A 25,451-nucleotide genomic window follows, 5' to 3' on the forward strand; every position below is an offset into this window, starting at 1 on the left:
GTAGGCCAAGTACCCATATGTGTGTGTGTGTGTGTATGATTACCATTTACCGTACAAAAATAGAGGCATTATCAACTTCCGGCGGGGAATAAAATTTTTTCACAACAATCTCATCATGCAGGTGAAAAGCTACTGAATATTCGCTTCAAGCTCGGACAAATCGAACGTAGCCTCCCCATGTTCATTGAGCAAATCTATCAACCACGAGATGAGAAAGTTTCAGAATTCGAGAAATATAGGCGTTCGAGTCTATGATTAAAGCAAAGCATGTTATAAGAATTAAGACGAGCATAGATGGGAGCAAAACGGGGGGGGGGGGGAGATGAAAGCTCACCTTCGGACAAAAGCGAACATCCAAAGTCTCCAGCATGCTACACTGTGATATGGCAGTTTCAACTGTTTCTTCCTCGATGTTGCAAGACTTGGAAAGACCGATAAACAAATAAAACACTATCAGATGAGGGACTCATGGTAGAAAATTAACTACAAGTATGGAGATACACACATGCACACATCTGTTCGTGACAAAACAAGTTGACATGAAAGAAACAGGAAATTGAAGAATATTTGGGAAAACAATAATTGCAGCGATATGTCGGCATATAACCATGTTTATGACATTATATAACTCATCAGCTAGTTCCTAGAATAAATATTAAAGTACGCGGAACATAACTTCAAACCAAGCATCTTCGAGAATGCACTACGGATAGATCAACAGAACAAGGGGGCAAAAATAAAGGACCTAAATAGTAAACATCAGAGGTTTCAGAGACCGTGAATACATACCTGAAGGAACAGACTGGTAAGCTTAGGACATCCCAGCTTCAAAACTTCCAAAGAGCAACAGTTGCTGAATTAAGAAATAGGCATTAAAGTTTAGATGGATGCCAGATAAAATGAAAACGAACCACCATGAAAAGACGTGCCAATACCTTAGATTAAGAAAGGATAATTCGTAACAATCCAGGTCAACTTCCTTTAAATTGGTGGACAAAGAAAGATTTAGGGCTGACAAATGTAAGCATCGTACAGCTTCCGGGATGAGCACTCTCCTAATATTTGGACAACCTACACAGTTGAGGTTCTGCAGTAAACGGTTCCGCTGCTCGATGGGTTCATAGAAATTCTCAAAAGAAAACGTACTAGATCCATTGTGTACACATAGTGACTCAAATCCAACACCAGTAGAACCCCAATTAAGGTCATGCATATTTTTACATCCATTCAAGCTCACATGGGTAAGATGTGAGCAATAAGCAAGAAGCTCTTCTATGGCAGACTGGCACAGGGTACTGTATGACAAGTCCAAATCCCGGAATTCTTGTAAAGCGCCTTCCTTGTAAAGAGGCTCCAGTGATGTGTCTGCTAGATATTTGCATGCTTGTAATTTTAACACCTTCAAGAAAGAAAAAGTGAGCCAAAGTGCATAGCACGATATCACTGAAAGCATAAACAAGAAAATTTAGCATAATGAGAAAACTTGGATTACGAAGAGCACAAACCAACGTAACCTTAATACAATAGAGTACAATGAAATTAACATCAAAAGAACCCATATGCCTTGCATGATTAATCAATGTTTATATATCAAGATTTTTAAAGTCACCTTCAGCCGCAAACAAGACTCAAAAACTGGCTGCAAATTCGTCAAAAAGGTATACGACAAATCAAGTGTAGTTAAATTCGGAAGCCATCGCAAAGAGAAAAAACCGTCGGAACCAATAGAAGGGCAAGACATCAATATTAATGACTCAATCAGAGGGCAGTAAGCAGTGGTTGCAGATAAGAAATCATCCTTGAGTTGGCTGCATATAAAATTAAATGGAAGCATCAACCATAGGCCAAAACAAAGTATCATAAAAGGAAGGTAGCACTTGCAACAAACCTGCAAAAGGAAGCATCAAGTGATGTCAATAGGGGACAATTTATTGATGCTTCAGACAAAACGCCGCATCCTTTCAACTCAAGTGACACCATACATGGAGCATCAATTTTGAGTGTGTTCAATTTGGGGCATATTCCGAGGTTAAGTGACCAAAGAGAAGCCTAAAAGGGGGAAAAAGGCTTCAGCGTTTACATTTCTACGTATCAAGTAGTCGATTAATATATAAGCAAATTCATCTCAGAGAAAATCGGCTAGAGTCACTCTAAACTTACAGGACAAAATGATGCTCTCTCAAGATGCTCACAACCATCGAAGCAAATTTTCTCAAGACAAGGACATGCAAGATCCAGAGCAGTAATAGCACGACAACCAACCAGAGAAAGGTTGACTAAAGAGGTACCGGATAACTGCACTACTGTCAAGCTCTGGTCAACATAAAAACAAGAAATTGTCAGAAAGCACAATAAAATGACGCACACAATGCAGGAACCAAGGAGCTACATTCATTTGATAGCACCAAAAGCAATCAAAGAATATTTGAAACCCTTAAGTAATGCTAGATGCAGAGCAGAATTGAATAGATAAAACTATGGCGCCATTTGAAGTGATCAATCAGCTGAGATGAAGCTAATCTTATAACTGAAAATTGGTTCAGTATACACAAAAAATCCATTCACATACCTCACAGTTATCCAGAACTAATGGTTTTAGCATAGGGCAACCACCACCATTACTAAATACATTGCATATAGAATTTGTCAAAGATGCACAATCTGTTAGGTCAACTTCTAGCAAACACTGACATTGCAGCGCCAACATTGTCAAGTTTTCCTGCTTCTGCAACGCTAATTTCTGCATTTTAATAAAATCAATCGGACAACATCAAAAATCTTATTTACAACCAAGACAGTAACAACAGAGACCAAATCATAAAAAAAAATACTTGAAGTGAATTTGAACTGATGCTAACACGCTGAAGGGCAGTGCAATTGGACACCGTCACAGATGATAACATGAAACATTGTAAATTCAACTCGGCAAATCTGCATGGCAAAAATTATAATCATAATAAAATCAAAGAGAAAAGAAAGATCCAACAAAAGATACCGTGATAATGAAGTCGATTTCGGTTTGGTAAGAAAAGGAAAGGGGAATAATATGGAATAACAGTATACTTTCGACAGTGAACCAATCGAATTTTCTGCAGACGAGGAAGATCCAATGACACTGATGTTAGCATGTGGCAATTATCAAGCTCCAGCTCCTGCAAAAGGTAACAGAATAAATATGTGCAGCTGGAAGATTTTAATCGAGACCTAAAAAGTCCAGGTAACAACAATATATACAAGAGAAAAAAAATTCAAACCTCCAACATATAACTATGGGCTATTGCAGCCATTGAGGCTGATGTGATAGCTTCGCAGCTGTCAAGTTTAAGAACCATCAACATTGGCAGTCTTACAGACTTCAGAAAAAAAAGAAGCAAACGCATCAAAATACACCTTAACAAAACAGGTACCTTATTAGAACTAGAATAACCATTTGCAAGAAACTAACCTCAAGTGATATGTTAGGACAATAAGAAGAATTCAAAACATGGAGATTTGCACAACTGTGAGCTATCTCACGCAATGTCTCATCACTAACACAAGAACAATTCGACATGTCTAAAGATTCTAATTGGGGGCAAGAAATCACTGCCGAACGAATTGCTGCATCTATAAGTTTGTGGCATGAGCATATGTCAAGCAGATTTATAAGAGGGCAATTCAGGGCCACCTGTGCCATATTACTACGTTTCAAAGACAAACTTTTTAGCTGTGGACACCTGCAAAAGATTCAGGCTTTAGCATTAAGAATAACCACATTGATACCAAGATAAAGTCAACATTCAAATGAAGCCTTTGTTTCACCTGATAGATAGACGCATCACACGGCATTTTGTTACTTTCAGATCACACAATCGATCATGGTTAATAGCTATTTCTTGAACACCATTGCCGAGAAAAGCATCATTCACATCCAAACTCCGTAACATACTACATTCTACCAATGCATGGAAAAAAGCATCCCCTAGTTGGCCTCTTCCCAATGTTAAAGCCTCGATATTTCTGCCAATCAGAAAATTTACATGATCAACGGCAAGCACAACATATTCATTAGATTAGAAGAATAGATGATATGACGAGTAAATATTACCGTAATGAAGAGACAGCTCTCATAGCTAGCAGGTGCATATTACGAGTGCCACTAAGATTCACTTCAGTGGCATTCGGATATCGTTGACACATGTCCTCAACTGCAGAACCAAATTGTAATCTTACAACAGTCCGGAATCCAGTTTTATTGTTAATAATGCAGAATTGTCTCACACAAAGTAATATAATAAACAAAAAGAAAAATAGAAAATGACATGACCAGAACCATAAAAGGTAATCTCGACATAAGATAAAAGGACAGTTTCTATATAGCTGCATGCTATTATAATTCTCTTAATTGTTATTCTAAGCAATTTAGACTAGCACTCTCATCTCTCAGGCTAATTTCTAAGTCTTTTTGGAATGAACTTTTTCAACCAAAAGAACTGCACAAAGATATTAAGCAAATATGAGACTCGCATTGTTCAAGAGATATATTCCGGTTTTCAAAATTCAGGCACCTCCAAAACTCCTCATGAGCACTAACTGATCGCCACTGCCTACAAACCATAGAAGCGTGACAAAGATTACAATGGTCCAAGAATGAGAATACCTGAAAATAGGAAAACCAAAAAAATATATTCAACAAAATATAAAAACTAAAATGGGAGTGTAACAGTTCAAACTACCTACCATATGCAATAAGTCATCAGTCAGATCGATCCGGATTTCAAAATCTTCCTCCCTCAAACCACCCTCATGTTTCTCACCTATCTCATCATTGCCACTAAAAGAAAACTCATCACTCCCACCATTCAAAATGAAATTGTGATCAAATATCCCATTATTAGATGAATTTGATGAGCCTTGGTTAATGTTATAATATCTCCCTATCACAGGACAAGACGAGCTCTCACTGCAGTGAAAACATTGCAAAAATTAAGTAATGACAAAAAAATAAAATTTCCCAATGAAATGTATAGTATTTGTCGCAACCGTCTTTCGGTTGAGCCCGGAATTGGGCTTCGACTTGGATTAATGATTGGGTTAGAGTCGCCACCGATCATTTATTTAAAGATAAATGGGTTGATCGAATACCCTATTTCTTACCTGATCTGCATCTTACCAGAAATATGTCGGGCTCGGGAGTCGGTTACGGTCAAGGAAGGATTAGCACCCTTGAACCGCCCTTTCGGTACTACGTAATTTCCAGTTGTCTTTATCAAGAAAGTTGTAATTTTAAATTAAAAGGTAAGATTTGATCCAAACTACTTACCTTTGATAGTTTGCGGAAATACCCTTAAAAAGTCGTGAAAATAACATTAGGGGAAACGGTGAGGAGAACAAATAAAAATGAAGACAATAAGATAAATAAGGAAAACGAAACGCATAATCAAGAGAAAGATTAAAGATAAAAAAATAAATGGCATAATTAAAACGAATACAACAAAAAATGACAGAAATAAAAACAGAGGCAAATATATAAAAAGTAAAATAATATAAAATAAAGGGGAAGAAAAAAAATAAAAAGTAAAAAGGGGGAAATAAAAAAAAATGGAATAAATAATTAATGAATGAAACGAGAAATATATATATATTAAAGTATTAGAAAGGAAAAATATCAATAATAGGTAAAATGAATATATATATATATATATACATACATAAATACATAAAATAAAATGTTAATAGAAATACAATTATAAGGTAAAATGAGTAAGGTTGGTAAATAATAATAAAAATACATATATAACATATAAAATTATAAGACGTAGTAGCTAGATAAAGAAATGACCAAAAAGTTAATTAAAAATAATATATATGTATTAATAATAGGTATATAGATGAAATATATAGAAAATACGTATATATATATATATAATTACATAATATGAAATAAATAAAAGGGTATAAGTATTAAATTGAATCAAAAAACAAGTTGGGTGGCTAAATTGAAAGAAAATCAGAATTAAAGACCGATTTATAGTGAAATTGGGGTCAAAATGGAAGTTTCCGAAACGATGGGGACCAAAACATAGTTCCCCCATTTTCGCGTGAAAACACGCGGATCTGTTAAGCAGTGGGTCGGGTCGACTGGCTTCACGGGTCGCATATTTAAGCCAATGTTTTGGCTTTGTTTTCATTTCCTTCCTTCTCCAAACCGAACCCCTCTCTTCTTCTCTCCCTTTTCTCTGGCTTGTTCTTGAGTTTCAAGAACAGGCCACCGTGGTTCTTCAAGAACCCAGTATCCGACCACCGCATGCCGCCTCGTCGGCCACCGCGAACGGCGCTGGCCGCGGTCATCGGCGGCGAAAATGAAAAAGCTTTTGTTTTTTCGAAAGGTCTTCCTGCGTAGGTTACAAAAATCCAACTAGTATTTTTAAACGGGCCTCGGGGTCGCGTAGATCTAGCAAAATAGCTTCGAAAGCAACCCCCTTGGTCCTCGGCCAAAACATTTTTTGTTGTTTAGAATCAAACCAGAGTGAAGGAAATACATACATACAAAGTAAACAAGAAAGGTACGAAACTTTTACCCTTTATTTTGCTACGAAACGATTACAAAATGTCGATCTCTGAAGTTACTCTGCTTGTATTTCACTAATGAACCCTCGTAATATTTGTATGTGCGGGCTGTGATGATCTCGTGTGTTCGTCCAGTGTAAAAAAAAAAGATCCCCTCTGAGTGTTTTAGTTACATGTATTTATACAAGCCTACTTTAGAGTTTTAATCCGAGTAAAACTCGGTTTGGTTGTTGAAGTCCTAAACTAACACGTTGCCTTGCTTGTTGTTGGTGGTTGGCTTCGTATGCTTTCCTTGCGCCGGAGGAATCGGGAAGTTGGAGGCGTGGGGACTTCGGGGACAGTTGTAGCGTTGACCGACCAAAGCGGCGCTGGAATGGGATGAAAAGCTAGGGTTTCAAAACCCTAGCTGATTTGGTGTGGGTCGTTGGTCTACTGGGTCGAGACTGGGCTGCTGCACTGGGCCCGGGTTGCTGCAAATGGCTTGTAAATTGTCTTTTATTGGACCTGTACCCAAATAAATCAACAAACAATTATATGTATTATAATATGATAATATATATATATAGCGTAATATGGGTGGACGAATTTGAGTGTCTTCAGCTGCCCCTCTTTGCTCATTGTCGTGTAACGAAAATAGAGCAAAGATTAAAAGACACATATTTCGTCCATATCGAATATCCTCTGTCGTAGAGTTGAAATCCGATGTTGAAATTTGTTTGTCAATTCAAAACACTAAATGACTCCCTCGTCCTGAGGTTGAGTCAAAACTGGAAAATTCTAAGTACGAAATCCTTCGTCGTGAAGTTGAAAACGAGCTCAAAGCTTTTGGTAGGTGGCCTCTGAATTGTCTTCTGGCTCAAGATACTTCGTCGTGAAGGTGAAACTTGACCTGAAGACTTTGGTGTTGATGCGTTACAGATGACTCATTCGTCGTGAAGTTGGGTCAATCTGTTTGTGAAATTGGAATCGTACAGGGCCCCTTCGTCGGGAAGTTGAGCCTGAGAATTGGATATCCTTCGCCATGAAATTGAAATCCAAATATTGTTCCGAGTCCAATATCCTCCGCTGTGAAGTTGAAATTGGTTCTGGAACTGGGAAATCGTCGGTTGACAGTCAACGACCCCTTCGTCGTAAAGTTGAACTTATACTGTCTTGAGTCCAATATCCTTCGTTGTGAAGTTGAAATTGGCTCTGAAATTGAGAAATGTTTGTTGACAACCAGCGGTCCCTTCGTCGTGAAGTTGAACTTGCGTTGTCTGGAGTCCAATATCCTTCGTTGTGAAGTTGAAATTGGCTCTGAATTGAGAAACGTTTGTTGACAACCAGCGGTCCCTTCGTCGTGAAGTTGAACTTGCGTTGTCTGGAGTCCAATATCCTTCGTTGTGAAGTTGAAATTGGCTCTGAAATTGAGAAACGTTTGTTGACAACCAGCGGTCCCTTCGTCGTGAAGTTGAACTTGCGTTGTCTGGAGTCCAATATCCTTCGTTGTGAAGTTGAAATTGGCTCTGAAATTGAGAAATGTTTGTTGACAACCAGCGGTCCCTTCGTCGTGAAGTTGAACTTGCGTTGTCTGGAGTCCAATATCCTTCGGTTTGAAGTTGAAATTTGCTCTGAAATTGAGAGATTTTTGTGGACAACCAGCGGTCCCTTCGTCGTGAAGTTGAACTTGCGTTGTCTGGAGTCCAATATCCTTCGTTGTGAAGTTGAAATTGGCTCTGGGTAAAACCTGCAAAGATGTGCATATATGCGATGGTATGGATGTCATGCTCTTAGGTATTCCTAAAAATGTATGGGCAACATTTGTTATTATGGGCTCTGGAGAGAAATCTTGATTTCCGGTGGCTTGTCGTTGTTGACTCTTGATTTTGAAAGCTTGAAGTTCCGATCTCTGATCTTGAATTCTTCAAATGTCTGAATCTGATGTGCACATTCTGGGTTTTTTTTTTTTTGAGATGCTCCTCAACCATCTCAAGCATGTGCATGAGCCTTGATCGGCTTCTGGGTACCTGTACTTTTCAATGAATCTTTGTACAGTAATATACGATTATCTTTCATAAAAAAATAAATAAACCATTAGGTTTAAATCTAATTCAAGATGCTCGAAAGGAATTGGAGGAAAGATGGTCTTTATTCATAAGGGAGGAGAAGAACGAATAATACATGGCAAACATTCTAGAAGACGAATACACAATGATGTGTAAGTGAATGTCTTAGATCTCGATAACGTGGGCACTTCTGAGCTGAAAAGCCGTTTGGTGACTTTGAATGCAGCCTTTGCCAAAGGATCTTTGAAAATGCAACAACGTTTGGGAGGGTGTAACATTTCTCCGATTTGTTGAGTTCGTAGAAGATTCATGTGCCGGGATGTTTCCACCGTTAATATCCAAATCGCCCTTTCCGGGTTTTCAACTTGGACCCATCCTTGGTTGCAAGACGCCCTTTGCGAGTTTTCATCTTGAACCCACCTTATTTTCTCTTCTTTTTTCCTCTTTTTCTTTTTTCAATTTAGGGCGCCCTTTCGGGTTTTCACCCTAAACGTTCTTATCTTTTTGTTGTTGTTTTTTTTTTCCAACTTAGGACGCCCTCTCGGGTTTTTATCCTAAGCGAAGTATTTCTTGACTGCGTCCGAGTTAATGGGATGTGGCAGCTCAGGTCCGTCCATTTCAGCCAGGATAAGGGCTCCTCCGGAGAAAGCCTTCTTCACGACATAAGGTCCTTCCCAATTTGGCGTCCATTTTCCTCGGAAATCTTTCTGGACTGGCCAAATTCTTTTTAGCACTAGATCCCCTTCATGGAATATTCTCGGGCGCACCTTTTTGTCATGTGCTCGGATCATTCGTTTCTGATAGATTTGACCATGATGAATGGCTTTCAGTCTTTTTTCATCTATCAGATTAAGCTGATCATATCTGGATTGTGCCCACTCTGCATCATCCAGTTTGACTTCTGACAAGACCCTGAGAGACGGAATCTCGACTTCAATGGGTAGCACTGCTTCCATTCCATAGGCTAGTGAAAATGGAGTTGCCCCAGTCGAAGTTCGTACCGAGGTTCGATAAGAGAACAAAGCAAAAGGCAACTTCTCATGCCAGTCTTTGTAAGTTTCAGTTGTTTTCTCCACTATCTTCTTAATATTTTTGTTTGCTGCTTCTACTGCTCCGTTCATCTTCGGTCTGTAAGCAGTGGAATTGTGATGTTTTATGTTGAACTGTTCGCAGGCAGCACTCATCATCTTGTTGTTCAAGTTTGTTGCGTTATCGGTGATAATCCTTTCGGGTAGACCATACCGACATATAATTTCTTTCTTCAGAAACTTGCAAATAGTGGATTGAGCGACACTGGCGTATGACGCAGCCTCTACCCATTTCGTCCATGCCCCACATAGAGAAAGGCCATGGTGACGTCATTACATAAAGCGGATGGGGTGGAACATTTATCTTGTCTCCATAAATCTGACATTTATGACATCTCCTAGCATAGTTGATGCAATCACTTTCCATTGTGGACCAAAAATATCCGCATCTCATTATTTGTCTTGACATCATATGCCCATTTGCATGTGCTCCACAAACCCCATCATGTACTTCTTCCACTATCATTTTTGCCTCTTCAGCATCGACGCACCTTAACAGAACTTGATTATGGCTTTTCTTGTATAAAACCTCTCTGTCAAGGACATATCCAGCTGCCAACCTTCTAAGGGTTCTCTTCTTGATTTCAGTGGTTTTTTCTGGATAACTCCGATGCTTGATATACTGCAGAATGCCGTAGTACCAAGGCTTAGTGTCTTTCACTTCTTCAATTTGGTAACAATGAGCTGGGTACTCATACGACTGCATGTTAATTGGCATCATTTCAGACTCCCCGCCAGCCTTGAATGTGGCTGCCAAGGTAGCTAAAGCATCAACCATTTGATTTTCTTCTCTAGGCACGTAGTGGAAGGTGACTTCGCCGAACTCTTCGAGCAGATCCAACACTAGTTTTCGGTACTCTAATAGCTTTATATCCTTGGTTTCCCACTCTCCTCGGAGCTGATAGATTACTAAGGCTGAGTCTCCATACACTCGCAAAGTCTTTATATTTTGCCCCAGTGCAGCCCGAATTCCCAAGACACAGGCTTCATATTCTGCCATGTTATTGGTGCAATCAAAGTTTAGTCTGCTGGTAAATGGGTAATGACTCCCTTCCGGAGAGATCAGGATTGCCCCGATGCCATGTCCTAATGCATTTGATGCTCCATCGAAATGCATTTTCCAAGAGCTGTCTGTTGAAGTATCTGCTTCTTCTAAAGATATGGCCATTAAGTCTTCGTCTGGGAAATCAAAGTCCAGCGGCTCATAGCTCCCATCAGTTCTGCTTGCCAAAAAATCGGATATGGCACTGCCTTTTACCGCTTTTTGGCTCACATATTCGATGTCGAATTCGGACAATAACATCTGCCATCGGGCTAACCTTCCGGATAGAGCATGTACACCCATCATGTATTTTAGTGGGTCTAACTTGGAAATCAGCCAAGTGGTGTGATACAACATGTATTGTCGAAGTCTTTTTGTAGCCCATACCAGGGCACAACAAACCTTCTCAATAGGAGGATATCGGACCTCGCAATCGGTGAACTTCTTGCTTAAGTAGTAGATGGCTCTTTCCTTCTTCCCAGACTCGTCATGTTGGCCCAGGACACACCCCATGGAGTTCTCGAATATGGAGAGATACAAGAACAGAGGTTTACCTGGGATAGGGGACATCAGGATAGGAGTGTGAGATAAGTACTCTTTTACCTTCTCGAATGCAATCTGACAGTTTTCATCCCATGCCCCAGGGCTATTTTTTCGAAGAAGGCGAAAGATTGGATCACACTTGTCGGTTAACTGAGATATAAACCGAGCTATGTAATTCAATCTTCCTAAAAAACCTCGGACCTCTTTTTGTGTTTGTGGTGGAGGTAGACTCTGAATAGCCTTGACTTTATCAGGATCAACCTCAATGCCTTTTCTGCTGACTACAAAGCCTAATAGCTTCCCGGATGTCACCCCGAAGGTGCACTTGCTAGGATTCAGCCGTAACTGAAATTTTCTCAATCTCTGGAAGAGCTTTCTCAAATTCTCGACATGTTCATTCTCAGTCTGTGCCTTGATAATCATGTCATCGACATAAACCTCGATTTCTTTGTACATCATGTCGTGGAACAGGGTCACCATAGCTCTCTGATATGTTGCCCCAGCATTCTTTAATCCGAAAGGCATCACTTTGTAACAGAAAGTTCCCCACATTGTGACGAAAGTGGTCTTCTCCATATCTTCAGGATGCATCTTGATCTGATTGTACCCCGAAAATCCGTCCATGAATGAAAAGTAGGCGTTCCCGGCTGTATTGTCCACCAGAGTGTCTATGTGTGGCAGAGGAAAGTTGTCCTTGGGACTTGCCTTGTTAAGGTCCCGGTAATCAACACACATGCGTACCTTCCCGTCCTTCTTCGGCACAGGCACTATGTTGGCCACCCACTCCGGGTATTTGGCTACTTGGAGAAAACCGGCATCGAATTGCTTCTTGACTTCTTCCTTGATCTTAAGGAGCATTTCTGGTCGCATTCTTCTCAGTTTTTGCTGCACAGGTTTGAATTCTGGTTTGATTGGCAGTTTGTGAACTACCATATCAGTGTCTAGTCCCGGCATATCTTGATACGACCAAGCGAACACATCTCCGTACTCCTGAAGTAAGACTATCAGGTTTTTTCTTGCTTCAGTCGAAAGAGTTGTGCCGATTTTAACCTCCTTTCGATCTTCCTCAGTGCCCAAATTTAAGATTTCGATCGCCTCCTCATGTGGCAATATTTGCTTTTCTTCTTTTTCTATCATTCTCAACAATTCGGTAGGCAAGTTGTACTCCTCTTGATTATCGCATTCATCAAATTCCCCAAGACAAATGGTTGATTCAAAATCCACTTCTGGATCAGTGCCCACATTATCGTTATCTGGGAACCTGAAAGGAAGAAGATATACATGTGTGAGAGGATAATATCCCACACGGAACGGTCAAGAACTAACTTTGAGAGTAACTAGAAATGAAGTACTGGAATGAAGGAGATAGAGAATGAATTCAAAAATAAAAGAAAAGTTTGTTTGCCATGGAAAAGAAAAATGCATCTTTTATTAAACTTAAACCAAATGTTTATTTACCCTTACAAATGATCACCTATTGCCCCGGGTATAGGCAAATAGGGATAGTTCGAATATTACTCTGAAAGATTTCTGTAAACCACAGGTAGTTCTTCCACCGACCAACTGCTAGGTACAAACCCATGTGGCAGAGGGCATATCCTGGATCTATCTCCGTTGTCAACATCTTCTATGGTTACGGCATTAACGTTCAGATCTTCCAGAGCCGTTTCTAACTCGGATATGGTGGTCTCAAACACATAACCACCTGACTTGAATGTCCTGAAGAGCGGTGGGAATGTCATAGGCTTCCATTGGAGTTCGTTTCCAGTCAATCTGGCCAACCTTCTCTCCCGGTTCTTTTGGATCTCCTTTCTCTTTTCATGATAACTGGGTTGAAAACCGAGCCCAAATTGGTCTAATTTTGAGATAGGAAGGACATGATTGATCATCCCTTGCAAATATTTCCCAAAACCTTTCCCGGTTCTGGCGCCTTGGCCCAGGGTTTGCTTGATCTCCATCCTTGTGCATTTGGAGAGTCGAGGTCTTGGGATTCTCTTTCCTCCCGCCACGAATGTGGCATTCACGAACTCCAAGGAGCAGAACGAACATTCTACTGCTTCCTCGTCTACTTCGATGTATGGAGCCTCCGTGGTCACGCTTGCCACGATATCTTCCTCAGCGTTGATAATTACTAAGGCCCTGTCAATGACAAATTTAACTTTCTGGTGCAACGTGGAGGGTACTGCACCTGCTTGATGAATCCACGGCCTTCCCAAAAGACAGCTATAGGACGGTATGATATCCATCACAAGGAACTCAACATCATATGTGGCTGGTCCGATGGTCAACGGTACCTCAATCTTTCCGATTACCTCTCTTTTGGTCCCATCAAATGCTCGGACCACATTCTGACAAGCTCTTATATGAGAGGTATCGATTGGTAGCCTCTTCAATGTAATTGAAGGCATCACGTTCAGGGCTGAACCATTATCGATTAAGACACTTGGTAAAGCGTGCTCCTTACAGTAGGTAGTAATGTGTAACGCCTTCGTTCGGCCTCTTCCTCCTGATGGAATCTCATCATCTGAAAACGAGATGAGATTATCAGCTTGAATATTGTTCACCAGTCGATCCATCTTGCTGACTGGTATGTCTTGTGGCACGAACGTTTGATTAAGGACATTCAACAACGCTTCTCGGTGTGCTTCCGAGCTTAAACATACTGCTAGCATTGAAGTACGTGTAGGTAAGTTGTGGAGCTGTTCTACAATGTTGTACTCGCTGTGCTTCAAGATCTTGAGGAACTCTTTAGCTTCTTCCTCCTTTATAGGTTCATTTACGACTAGCACATCTTCTTTGAACGGCTCCAATGGTCTTTGCCCCACTTTACTATTACCTCCTCCGGAAGTACTCACCTGACACTCGTATTTCCATGGCACTTGCCGATTGTCCTTATATTGAAAAGGCCGAGGTGCGGAGATTATCACCTTGGCTGGTGTTGTTACTGTCATGCTTGCCTTAGGGGTAATTATCAAAGGACTACCCCTACCAAATTTTCTATTTGATGATTCTCCGGTGGCACAAACATCTGCTTCCAAATAATCTAGAATTTCTTCGTAAAACTCCAGCTCTTTCTGGTTCATCATGAGTTGGACTAACGATCTGAACTCTGGGCAATCTTGTACTTTATGTCCTTCTTCGTTGTGGTAACAACAATGGTTACCATCTTCATTTTCTGTCGTATCTGGATATGGTGCAAGAAACCCTGCCTTCACCATTTGGCTCCATACCCAAGCCAAAGGAGATTTGATCTCTGAAACACTCGATTTAACCTTCCTGCCCCCTTCGGTAGTAACGGCATTGATTCCTGTCTCCTGATGATTGGGCAAGGGATTCTGGGCGACGTTTGGTGCTCCGGAGTTAAAAGTGATCCAATTCTTGTTACGCATTCGTTGCACAAGTCTCTTGAATGCGAGACAACTTTCAATCGAATGCCCCTGCACACCGCCATGGTATTCGCAGTGGGCGCTCTCGTCATACCATTTCGGGTAAGGGGGATTTATTGGATTCATAGGATAAGGCGACACTGCATGAGTGTCGAAGAGCTGTTGGTATAATTCTTTATACGTCATGGGAATGGGGTCAAACTGCTCCCTTTCCCTTTCTCTTCTTGATTCTCTCTGGTTCTGTCTAGAAGTACCAGATGGTACAGCTGCTGTGGAATTTGAGCTTGAGATCGTAACCCCCTTGCTGACACTGTAGGTGTTTACATTGTTGATCTCTCGCTCTTTGTTCTTCATGGGAGGTTTTTTACTGGAGTCTCCTCCCTCAATCTTTCCTTGTTTAATGGCCAACTCGATCATTTCACCGGCCATGACTAAATCTGAGAAACTTCCCGACGTGATTGCTACCAAGTGCCCGAAGTAAGGTGCATTCAAGGTCTGTACAAACAACTTTCTTGTTTCTTTTTCATCCAAGGGTGGATGAACTTGCACAGATAAATCCCTCCATCTCTGTGCGTACTGTCAGAAACTCTCATTGTGTTTCTTCTCTAGGCTTTGTAACATGACCCGGTCTGGTCTCATATCGTTGATATGCTTATACTGCTCCAAGAAAGACTTGGCTAAGTCTTTCCACGTCTTGATATGAGTTCGGCTAAGCTGGTTGTACCACCGAATAGCTGAACCGGACAGGCTCTCTTGAAAACAATGGATCAGGAGTTGGTCATTCCCGCCATATCCTGTCATCTTTCGACAGAACATAGTAATATGGGCTGAAGGGCAATTGTTCCCGTCGAACTTCTCAAACTCAGGAACTTTAAACTTTGGTGGAAGCACCAAGTCTGGAACTAGGCTCAGCTCCATTGCGTCCACTCCATAATAATCATGGTCTCCCTGGACCATCTTTATTTGATCTTCTAATATTTTTATCTTTTCTTCCATCTTTTTAGCTTTATCTTCCTCGTCAAAGTCTGGGACATGATAATCATCCGGATGATCATCAGGGATGATTGTAGAAGTTTGTATCTTCACAGCAGGTGCAACTTTCGCTTTGGTAACGAATGAGTCCCCGGGTAGTGCTGCTTTCCCTTTAGTAGCAGATGCGTCCCCGGGTAATATTCCGGGTGAGATAACCACTTGCGGGGTTGGTGGTATGGCCACCCCCTCGGAAGAGATGCCCCCTGATGCACTAGCTTGCTGTAGACCCGACAACTTGGCTATGATTTGGTCGACCAAGGACTCCTGATTTTTCTTGATGGACTCAAGAGTACTTTCACTGTTCTGAGCCATCTTATCTTCTAGTTCCTTTTGAAGTCTTGCCATGTGCTCTTCAATCTTCTCCATTCTGGCTTCCATTTGTCTTTTTTTTGCTCGAGTATTATGCGGGTGATGTGTATCTGATGCTTGTGGTGGTAAGCTCGGTGTCTGAGACATGTTCTGTTAGTTAATACGAATGTAAAAACATGGAAAAAATATAAAATAAACAGACATGAAATATAAAATGCAAGAAATGCAATGCATGATGTATGCAATTGGAGGCATTGATCCAGAAAAGTGTTCATTATTATAAACAACCCTTGTTCAGACAAAAATGTCTTATCTTTTAAGAGACATAAAAACAGATTAAAGGTACATTCGGACTAAATCCTCTAGACCCCGAACAGCTTCCAGTAGGTTTACAAGTCTTCTGCCTTCATCTGTCACTGGTTGAATGCCTTGTCGAACCACACCAGCTTCCCTTGCTAGGCCGTGAAGATGATGGGCTGCTTTTTGCACTTGATCCAGGAAATCTCGTATGGTTGCGTCTCGGGCCCTCACCCTTCGCTGTGCTTGTTCCCAACGGAAACGCCATTGTAATCCTCCGTCGAAAGGCACTATCTGAAGCTCGTTTGCTTGCCTCTTGAACCCATCTACAATAGCTTCTAACTCAGCTATTGTCCTGCCATCCTTCTCATGTTGTTTTTCTAAGTCAGCTATCCGAACTCTCAAGCGTTGGTTCTGATATTGACTATCTGCCAAGCGTCTTTGGGCAGTCTTCATCTGTTCCTTCCAAGCTTTCTCATCAGGCCCCTCAAACTTCCTTTTCAGGCTATGAGCTTCGTCTTTCCAGTATTCAGAGGTTACCTTCAACTTGGAGTTATCTTTGACCTTATCTTATCTTGATACCCCTTTCTCAAGTCTTCGAGCTCAAAACGGACTCTTTTTTGTTCTTTTTCCAATTTTTCTGCCCGATCTTTCTGAGAGTCAGCATCAAGCTTCCACTGATAACGTTCAGCTTCAAGTTCCTTTATCCTTTGCTTCAGCTCATTATTCACGGCTTCAAACTCGGTCTTGGCTATTTCGAGTTCAGAAGGGACATGCATGAGATGTTCTTCCATGGTCCGGGTGTCATCACAGTCTGGCACAGAGATGTTGTCATTCTTTCTTAATCTTCGCCACTCCACATAATATGGAGTGAGCATGCTTCTGGCAGCCACAACATCCATCCGGAATACTTTCCTCCACGAATCGGCTGCTTCTTTGATCATCTTCTTATAGCTGTCGCCGTGATACTCAAACTCTGACCTAGCCAATCCGCACGTTGCTGGGACAAACTGACGTGCTCCATATTGTCTAAGTACTAATAGCGGAGCATACCCGACTGCTCCCCAAAGTCCAAGTAAGGTCACAGTGTCGGAGTCACCACATCGAAAAAGAATATCACTGAGGAATAACCAAGGGGCTCTCCAGACAATATCTCGGTCTTGAAGATGCGTAAAGACCTTTATCCATTTTTCTTTCGAAGCGCCTTCATGCCATTTTAAGGTAATAAATTCACCTAGAGGTGAATAGGTGGTGCTGAAACGACGGTAGGCAACCCCGTTAGTCTTCCAGAAGTGGCTGTGAATCCAGACCTGAAGGAGCTGAATGCACCCGGTGAATCTTCCTCCGCCAGTTATTCGGTAATGGTTGAGCGATCGAAAGGTCTCGGCCAAGATGGCTGGTGCTGGGTTAACACGTTTAGAAAGTTGCTCAAATAGTTCCACCACGGCAGCGTCAATGCACCCCAAAGCCTTCGGAAATATGATCAAACCGTACAGACCCAGTGCAAAAAGGTCTATAGTCTTCCACTCATCAGGGTGGTTTTTCATTAGTTGCTTTATATTTGTGCCGGAGTCGATCAGTCACCCACTTTTCATCAACCCCTGCAATCTTGGCCAGTCCGTTCTTGAAGGGCTGACTCTTGATATGTTTAATATATGCCCTCTCTAGTTTGATGCTTTCGCAGTGCAGTAGAGTAGTATACTCTTCGATAGTAGGCACCATGTCTTCCTGGTTAAAGGTGAAACAACTATATCTCGGGTTCCAGAATTGAATTAATGCTCGGAGTAAGGGCTCATCAGTCTTGACATGGAGCAAGAGGGCGATATCACCATATCGTTGGCTGAACTTCTGCTTTCTGTCATTCTTCCAACTGTCCCAAATGTTTCGCAGCTCTTGGACATTATTCTGTTTCAGGCTGACAGCAGCATAACTAACCAGTTCTGACACATAGTTTCCCTGAAGACTGTCTCCCTTCTCTTTCTGAGCCTTCTCGGACCATAGTCGTGCCTCAGCGTTTTCAATCTCTTGTATTACAACACCTTTGTCCATTAATTCGAATTATTTTGTGTATAACAAACGCTTTTTAGGGATCAATAGCCTCTTGTAATGATGCAAATGCTAGAAAACAAACACAAAGGCAAAAACGTTAGTAAAATAAAATTACAAATAAAAAAATGACGGAAGGAAAAAGCGCAAAAAAACATGGTTAGGGTAAAAATATCCTAAGTTTTGGAACGTGGTTTTGGGGTAGGCTCTAATTTTTCATGGTCTCCCGGTTTAGGTTTTAAAAAACGGTACCCGAGTTCTCCTTGTCGGTGCCCCCTTGGGCTTGCCAGACCCTTAGTCCTAAACCCATCACAGGCTTGTGTGGACTAAGTTAAACTCGAGGGGACACATTCCCTTATGCCCGCACGGTGAATAAATTCACACGAAGACATAAGGTATATGAATCCCGAAGGCTCCTTGCTAGGCCCACACGGTGAATAAATTCACACGAAGGCGTCGCTTTCACCCCCACTTAAAAGGAATTGGAGCTCGGGTATAGAGCCTTAGATGAAAAAAAAACTTTGAAGGCTGAAATCATGAGAAAACGATTAGTCCAACTATTTACTCGAAAATATAATCAAAAGTAAGTAAAAAGGATCAGAATATTACCTTAAAATTTAAACTTACCCTTTTCGTTAAAAAGACAATTGGAAATTACCTTAGCCTGACTCACTTACCTGTGTCCCCAGCGGAGTCGCCAAGCTGTCGCAACCGTCTTTCGGTTGAGCCCGGAATTGGGCTTCGACTTGGATTAATGATTGGGTTAGAGTCGCCACCGATCATTTATTTAAAGATAAATGGGTTGATCGAATACCCTATTTCTTACCTGATCTGCATCTTACCAGAAATATGTCGGGCTCGGGAGTCGGTTACGGTCAAGGAAGGATTAGCACCCTTGAACCGCCCTTTCGGTACTACGTAATTTCCAGTTGTCTTTATCAAGAAAGTTGTAATTTTAAATTAAAAGGTAAGATTTGATCCAAACTACTTACCTTTGATAGTTTACGGAAATACCCTTAAAAAGTCGTGAAAATAACATTAGGGGAAACGGTGAGGAGAACAAATAAAAATGAAGACAATAAGATAAATAAGGAAAACGAAACGCATAATCAAGAGAAAGATTAAAGATAAAAAAATAAATGGCATAATTAAAACGAATACAACAAAAAATGACAGAAATAAAAACAGAGGCAAATATATAAAAAGTAAAATAATATAAAATAAAGGGGAAGAAAAAAAAATAAAAAGTAAAAAGGGGGAAATAAATAAAAAATAAAAATAAAAATGGAATAAATAATTAATGAATGAAACGAGAAATATATATATATTAAAGTATTAGAAAGGAAAAATATCAATAATAGGTAAAATGAGTATATATATATATATATATATATATACATACATAAATACATAAAATAAAATGTTAATAGAAATACAATTATAAGGTAAAATGAGTAAGGTTGGGAAATAATAATAAAAATACATATATAACATATAAAATTATAAGACGTAGTAGCTAGATAAAGAAATGACCAAAAAGTTAATTAAAAATAATATATATGTATTAATAATAGGTATATAGATGAAATATATAGAAAATACGTATATATATATAATTACATAATATGAAATAAATAAAAGGGTATAAATTAAATTGAATCAAAAACAAGTTGGGTGGCTAAATTGAAAGAAAATCAGAATTAAAGACCGATTTATAGTGAAATTGGGGTCAAAATGGAAGTTTCCGAAACGATGGGGACCAAAACAGAGTTCCCCCATTTTCGCGTGAAAACACGCGGATCTGTTAAGCAGTGGGTCGGGTCGGCTGGCTTCACGGGTCGCATATTTAAGCCAATGTTTTGGCTTTGTTTTCATTTCCTTCCTTCTCCAAACCGAACCCCTCTCTTCTTCTCTCCCTTTTCTCTGGCTTGTTCTTGAGTTTCAAGAACAGGCCACCGTGGTTCTTCAAGAACCTAGTATCCGACCACCGCATGTTGCCTCGTCGGCCACCGCGAACGGCACTGGCCGCGGTCATCGGCGGCGAAAATGAAAAAGCTTTTGTTTTTTCGAAAGGTCTTCCTGCGTAGGTTACAAAAATCCAACTAGTTTTTTTAAACGGGCCTCGGGGTCGCGTAGATCTAGCAAAATAGCTTCGAAAGCAACCCCCTTGGTCCTCGGCCAAAACGTTTTTTGTTGTTTAGAATCAAACCAGATTGAAGGAAATACATACATACAAAGTAAACAAGAAAGGTACGAAACTTTTACCCTTTATTTTGCTACGAAACGATTACAAAATGTCGATCTCTGAAGTTACTCTGCTTGTATTTCACTAATGAACCCTCGTAATGTTTGTATGTGCGGGCTGTGATGATCTCGTGTGTTCGTCCAGTGTAAAAAAAAAAGATCCCCTCTGAGTGTTTTAGTTACATGTATTTATACAAGCCTACTTTAGAGTTTTAATCCGAGTAAAACTCGGTTTGGTTGTTGAAGTCCTAAACTAACACGTTGCCTTGCTTGTTGTGGTGGTTGGCTTCGTATGCTTTCCTTGCGCCGGAGGAATCGGGAAGTTGGAGGCGTGGGGACTTCGGGGACAGTTGTAGCGTTGACCGACCAAAGCGGCGCTGGAATGGGATGAAAAGCTAGGGTTTCAAAACCCTAGCTGATTTGGTGTGGGTCGTTGGTCTACTGGGTCGAGACTGGGCTGCTGCACTGGGCCCGGGTTGCTGCAAATGGCTTGTAAATTGTCTTTTATTGGACCTGTACCCAAATAAATCAACAAACAATTATATGTATTATAATATGATAATATATATATATATAGCATAATATGGGTGGACGAATTTGAGTGTCTTCAGTATTCATGTAGACTCACTGAAAACCAGAGTACACTTTGGGTCGCTTATGATACGAATCATGGCTCTCACTATCTTCAATGGCAGTTGGAGCGGAGGCGCTACTCTCACCTATTCTTTTTATTTTTGGGTAAACTACACATTTAGTACATAAACTATCAATTTTAGTCTGCTTTAGTACCTAAACTTTTATTTTTTTTTCCAAAATTTAACGTTAAATTTTGAACAATAGTATTAAAATGAAACAAAAACTAAATTTTAGGTATGATTTTAAAAAATTGAAAGTTTAGGCACTAAAATAAACCAAAATTAATAGTTTATGTACTAAACGCATAATTTACCCTTGATTTATGAAATGACCCCATTTTAATTATGAGTAAATTATGCATTTAGTACATAAATTATCAATTTTGGACGGTTTCAGTATCTAAATTTTCAATTTTTTTCAAAATCATACCTAAAGTTTAATTTTTATTTCATTTTAGTATCTCACCGTTAAAAACTTTAGTATGTGCTTCATTTTAGTAACCTCATTCAAAATTTAACGTTACGTTTTGAAAAAATGGAAAGTTTAGGTACTAAAACGGACCAAAACTGATAGTTTGGTACTAAATGCATTAAATTTTAAACAGCGGGTACTAAATTGAAATAAAAACTAAACGTTATGTCTAATTTTGAATTTTTTTTGAAAATTTAGGTACTAAAACGGGCTAAAAATTAATAGTTTAGGTATTAAATGTGTAATTTGCCCTTAGCTATTTGGGTGTTAAATCATAAATGAAAAAGTGTCGTGACAATTATGTATATTGATATGAAATTTATATGTTACTTGTCTCATTCTTCTCTTTCGACTTAAGTTTTACAATTTTTTCTTTATGTTATATCGATGTTGCAATGATTATTTTTGGATATCTATTCCGATCACTCAACATATAAAAAAAACTCGTCTGATTGCCTCCTATAACTCTATCAATTTAAGATTTACCCATATCACTTCAAAACTCATATAATCCAATCATAAATCCTAAATTCACGAAACCTGGAAATATTTTGATTTATAATATCTATCATTCGACCAACACAGCATTAATATATACAATTTGCTTTCTCCCCCTCATTTTCTTTCTTTTCCTTTAATCATTGGGATTTAGAATAAGATACTCCATCGTCCATAAATCAAATGAAATTTAAAATTAATATTTTCACAAAAATAAAGAAAATAAAACTTTAAGAGTACAAAACTAAATAAGTAATATTATATATATATTTGAAAAACTTTTTTTATTATTAAATATTGAAAACTTTAAAAACAATCTTTTTACACGTCCATGCCCCGATTGTAATAAAAACATACAAAAAAATGACCTAGCATCAAGCAGTCGTTGTAGTATAGTGGTGAGTATACCCGCCGGTCACGCGGGTGACCCGGGTCCGATCCCCAGCAACGGCGTAATCCTTTTTCCCCTAAGCCCACATTTCTATGCCTAGCGTACGACGTCGTCAAACCATTATGAAATATGGAAAGCATTAATCTCATCATAAAAGGACTGGCGTCATTGATAAAACACATTCTCATCACCTTTCTGCTTATGCCTCAGCAATCGACAGCACCGGACGGATGCTACTCCGTCCGGTCATGTATTCTGCTGGTATCTTCCCTTTTGTTTTTCCTTTTTCCGAACTAAAGATGTGGATTGTATTTTAGGGGGAAACTGCAAAAATTCATTCATATATCATACATGATCTGTCAGGAACTGCATCATGGAATGGTGCACCGAACAGCCCGAATGTCGGCTGTCGTACGCCCATAACTCATTCGAGTCTAGTTGTTTATATCATTCGGATTTCATAAACTGCTGAGTTCCATTAACAAAGGACTCTTACTGCAGTTCGAATGAAAACTCTCGTACCGATGAGTTTCATCATGAGGTTCTCTCCTCGCCTCTTACATCACGAGGTTCATACCTGATTATCCTTAGCCCTGCATATGTAACAGCAAGAAGAACATTAGTAGATGAACAACTATCATATAGAGACATAAACAGTACGAACCGCACTATTCGACATAGGAAAATAACATTTCGCTTGTTAGATCATCGAATGAGGCCATTCCCCTTCGGGTTGGAGAAAGGTCGAATGTTCAAGCAAAACAGAACGAATCTACAGAGCGAAAGCAGGGAAAAAAAGATGCTTGGCTTGTTATTCCCATACTACCATTATGGGATAGGAAGAGCCTCTACCTTGCGATGCTTGGCTTTAAGCGTTCCATTGGAACCGAAGACACAACAAGTATTACAACTTATATCCGCAGCGCTCAGTATAGAACCACCAACTATTGTGATCTTCAGGCGACTAGCAACTTCAGACAACATAGCTGTCGAAGGAGAAGCATCCCCGCCTGCATCAATATCTTCGGCATATACAGGGAAGCCGTCGTTCGAATACGGGCTGTTCCATATTTCCTGATAGAAAATAACAGACAGGATCAACATACCTAAAAGTAAATGCTTTGATATTATCCCATTCATAATTTATGAATCTTGAATACAACACACAAAAAAAAAGAATCATAACTTTCTTTTTCAGCAAAAAAACTTCCAAGACACACCAATACCAGCCACTCAAATTCGATACAATGACAGCTTAATGTCCAGTAGGGTTGTAAATGAAACAACACATATCACGAGCTACTTGAATTCAACTCGGTCAATACTCAATTCCAATGAACTCAAGTCGAGCTTGAATTCGAGTTCTTAAAGAATCGAAGCAAACTACTTGATATCTGATTCGACAAGCTCGCGAGCAACTAAAAAGATAATATATTAAAATTTTATTTTAATGTACTTAAGGATAAGGTTCTGGTTCAAGCTCGAGTTTGAGCTTCAGTCGAGCTTAGCCAGAGAATGTTTCGAATTCAAGTTATTCGAGCATGAATTAAACTTCAATTTTCGATTTCGAATTCGAAAATTTTAAGCTCACAAACTTTTTAGTCGATTCGACTGTCTCATTTACATCCCTATGTCATACCTCCAGAGATAAACTTCAAATCTCCGGAAGAACACAATACCTCGAGAACTAATTGAAAAATCTAATCAGTCACCATCTCTTCATAAGACAATCAAGAAACTCAAGAAATTCCGACAAGACCTAAATCTATTAACAAGTAGCTACATTAAACCATTTTGCCGGCCTTATACATAATCATAATCATAGATATGACACCATCAAAAAACAAGAAATCAATACCTAAACTCATGTATATGTAGAAAGCGGCCTCTCAGATCTTTATTTTTCTTCATCAATTGTTTAACTTCTCTACATTTCAAAAATCAGCAAAGGGTGAAACCTTGGGATACTCACAGGCAAAAGAACAAGCTGGGCACCCTTTTGAGCAGCCTCCTCGAAGGCCTTCTTCCCATGCTTTATGTTCCTCTCTTTATCAGGCGTCACCGACAGCTGACAAAGTCCAATCTTGAACTACAACAACAACAAAAAAAAACAACCCGAAACAGATAACTTCAACAACAAACAATCAAATCAACAAGAAGACAAAAACACAAAGAAAACAAAGAGAAAAAAAAGATTGCCTTGGAGAGAGGAGGGGTGGGAAGAGGAAGGGCAGGGGGTTCGCTGGCTAGCTCAGACATGGAAGCCGATGCCATTACCGATGATGCTGGAGCTTTGGGTAAGTTTGATTGTACGGATTTCTGGTGTTTTTGGGGATATTTGAGATCAAGGATGTTGTTTGAGAAATGGGTTTTGATGAATGTTGAAGAAAGGTGTGTGAGATTGAAGAATTATTGGAGCTAAGTAGTGATGACACCGCTGACTTCATCTCTCACTGGAGTTTCTCTTTGGTTCTATTTTACAACGTTTTTTCTTCTTCGTTTTTGCCTTTCCTGTCGATACGAGGAGTTTTCAGTCAATTCCATTTTAAACGGCGTCGTGTTGTAATGGAGAAGAGATCAAATTGATTGCTCTAATTTTTACTATGTAAAGTTGTAAGCTTGAGGACATATTTTGACGACTTAGCATTTTTTTTAATATTTCGGTGATTAAGAAATTATTTATTTAAAAAATTAATTATTAATAACGTACATTATATAAATAATTATTTAAATTTAAGATTTTTAAAAAATAAAAATGTTAATAAAAGAGGACTTTGCTCTTTTTTTTTTCAAATTGGATCAAAAATCAGGGTGACGAACTCTTCTTCTCTCATCAAATGCTCTTAATTTTTGAAATTTTAATCTAAAACAACG

General features: G+C 39.6%; 2 protein-coding genes across 2 annotated transcripts; both read right to left on the bottom strand.

The window, feature by feature from the left end:
• Positions 1 to 52: 52 nt before the first annotated feature.
• On the bottom strand, positions 53 to 22,998 carry LOC120211966 (F-box/LRR-repeat protein 15-like). The gene is made up of 18 exons (XM_039210425.1): positions 22,929 to 22,998; positions 21,210 to 21,300; positions 4,720 to 4,942; positions 4,507 to 4,639; positions 4,088 to 4,187; positions 3,802 to 3,999; positions 3,446 to 3,716; positions 3,255 to 3,353; positions 3,064 to 3,152; positions 2,832 to 2,931; positions 2,570 to 2,740; positions 2,161 to 2,313; positions 1,889 to 2,049; positions 1,610 to 1,808; positions 936 to 1,399; positions 790 to 853; positions 335 to 421; positions 53 to 194 (listed from the first exon to the last, which is right to left on the bottom strand). The coding sequence occupies exons 1-18, from the start codon at positions 22,996 to 22,998 to the stop codon at positions 114 to 116; spliced, it is 2,754 nt and encodes a 917-aa protein (XP_039066356.1). The 3' UTR covers positions 53 to 113.
• Positions 22,528 to 24,967, bottom strand: LOC120211878 (omega-amidase, chloroplastic-like). The gene is made up of 4 exons (XM_039210345.1): positions 24,777 to 24,967; positions 24,550 to 24,666; positions 23,430 to 23,651; positions 22,528 to 23,170 (listed from the first exon to the last, which is right to left on the bottom strand). Exons 1-4 carry the CDS (start codon positions 24,849 to 24,851, stop codon positions 23,165 to 23,167), a joined length of 420 nt encoding a protein of 139 aa, XP_039066276.1. The 5' UTR covers positions 24,852 to 24,967; the 3' UTR covers positions 22,528 to 23,164.
• Positions 24,968 to 25,451: the final 484 nt, after the last annotated feature.

The sequence above is a fragment of the Hibiscus syriacus genome, unplaced genomic scaffold, assembly GCF_006381635.1.
Source record: "Hibiscus syriacus cultivar Baekdansim isolate YM2019G1 unplaced genomic scaffold, ASM638163v2 tig00109987_pilon, whole genome shotgun sequence".
NCBI classification, from domain to species: Eukaryota; Viridiplantae; Streptophyta; class Magnoliopsida; order Malvales; family Malvaceae; genus Hibiscus; species Hibiscus syriacus.

What these genes read in the sequence shown, in the direction of transcription:
- LOC120211966 (XM_039210425.1), bottom strand. Translation starts at nt 22,998, where the DNA reads ATGGGCGTACGACAGCCGACATTCGGGCTGTTCGGTGCACCATTCCAT. An exon ending in GTGATGCGTCTATCTATCAG is followed by an intron (nt 3,717 to 3,801) that starts GTGAAACAAAGG and finishes AATCTTTTGCAG; the next exon opens with GTGTCCACAGCTAAAAAGTT. An exon ending in CTTGATGCTTCCTTTTGCAG is followed by an intron (nt 1,809 to 1,888) that starts GTTTGTTGCAAG and finishes TTTTATATGCAG; the next exon opens with CCAACTCAAGGATGATTTCT.
- LOC120211878 (XM_039210345.1), bottom strand. Translation starts at nt 24,851, where the DNA reads ATGGCATCGGCTTCCATGTCTGAGCTAGCCAGCGAACCCCCTGCCCTT. An exon ending in CCACCCCTCCTCTCTCCAAG is followed by an intron (nt 24,667 to 24,776) that starts GCAATCTTTTTT and finishes TTGTTGTTGTAG; the next exon opens with TTCAAGATTGGACTTTGTCA. An exon ending in CCCAGCTTGTTCTTTTGCCT is followed by an intron (nt 23,652 to 24,549) that starts GTGAGTATCCCA and finishes ATTTTCTATCAG; the next exon opens with GAAATATGGAACAGCCCGTA.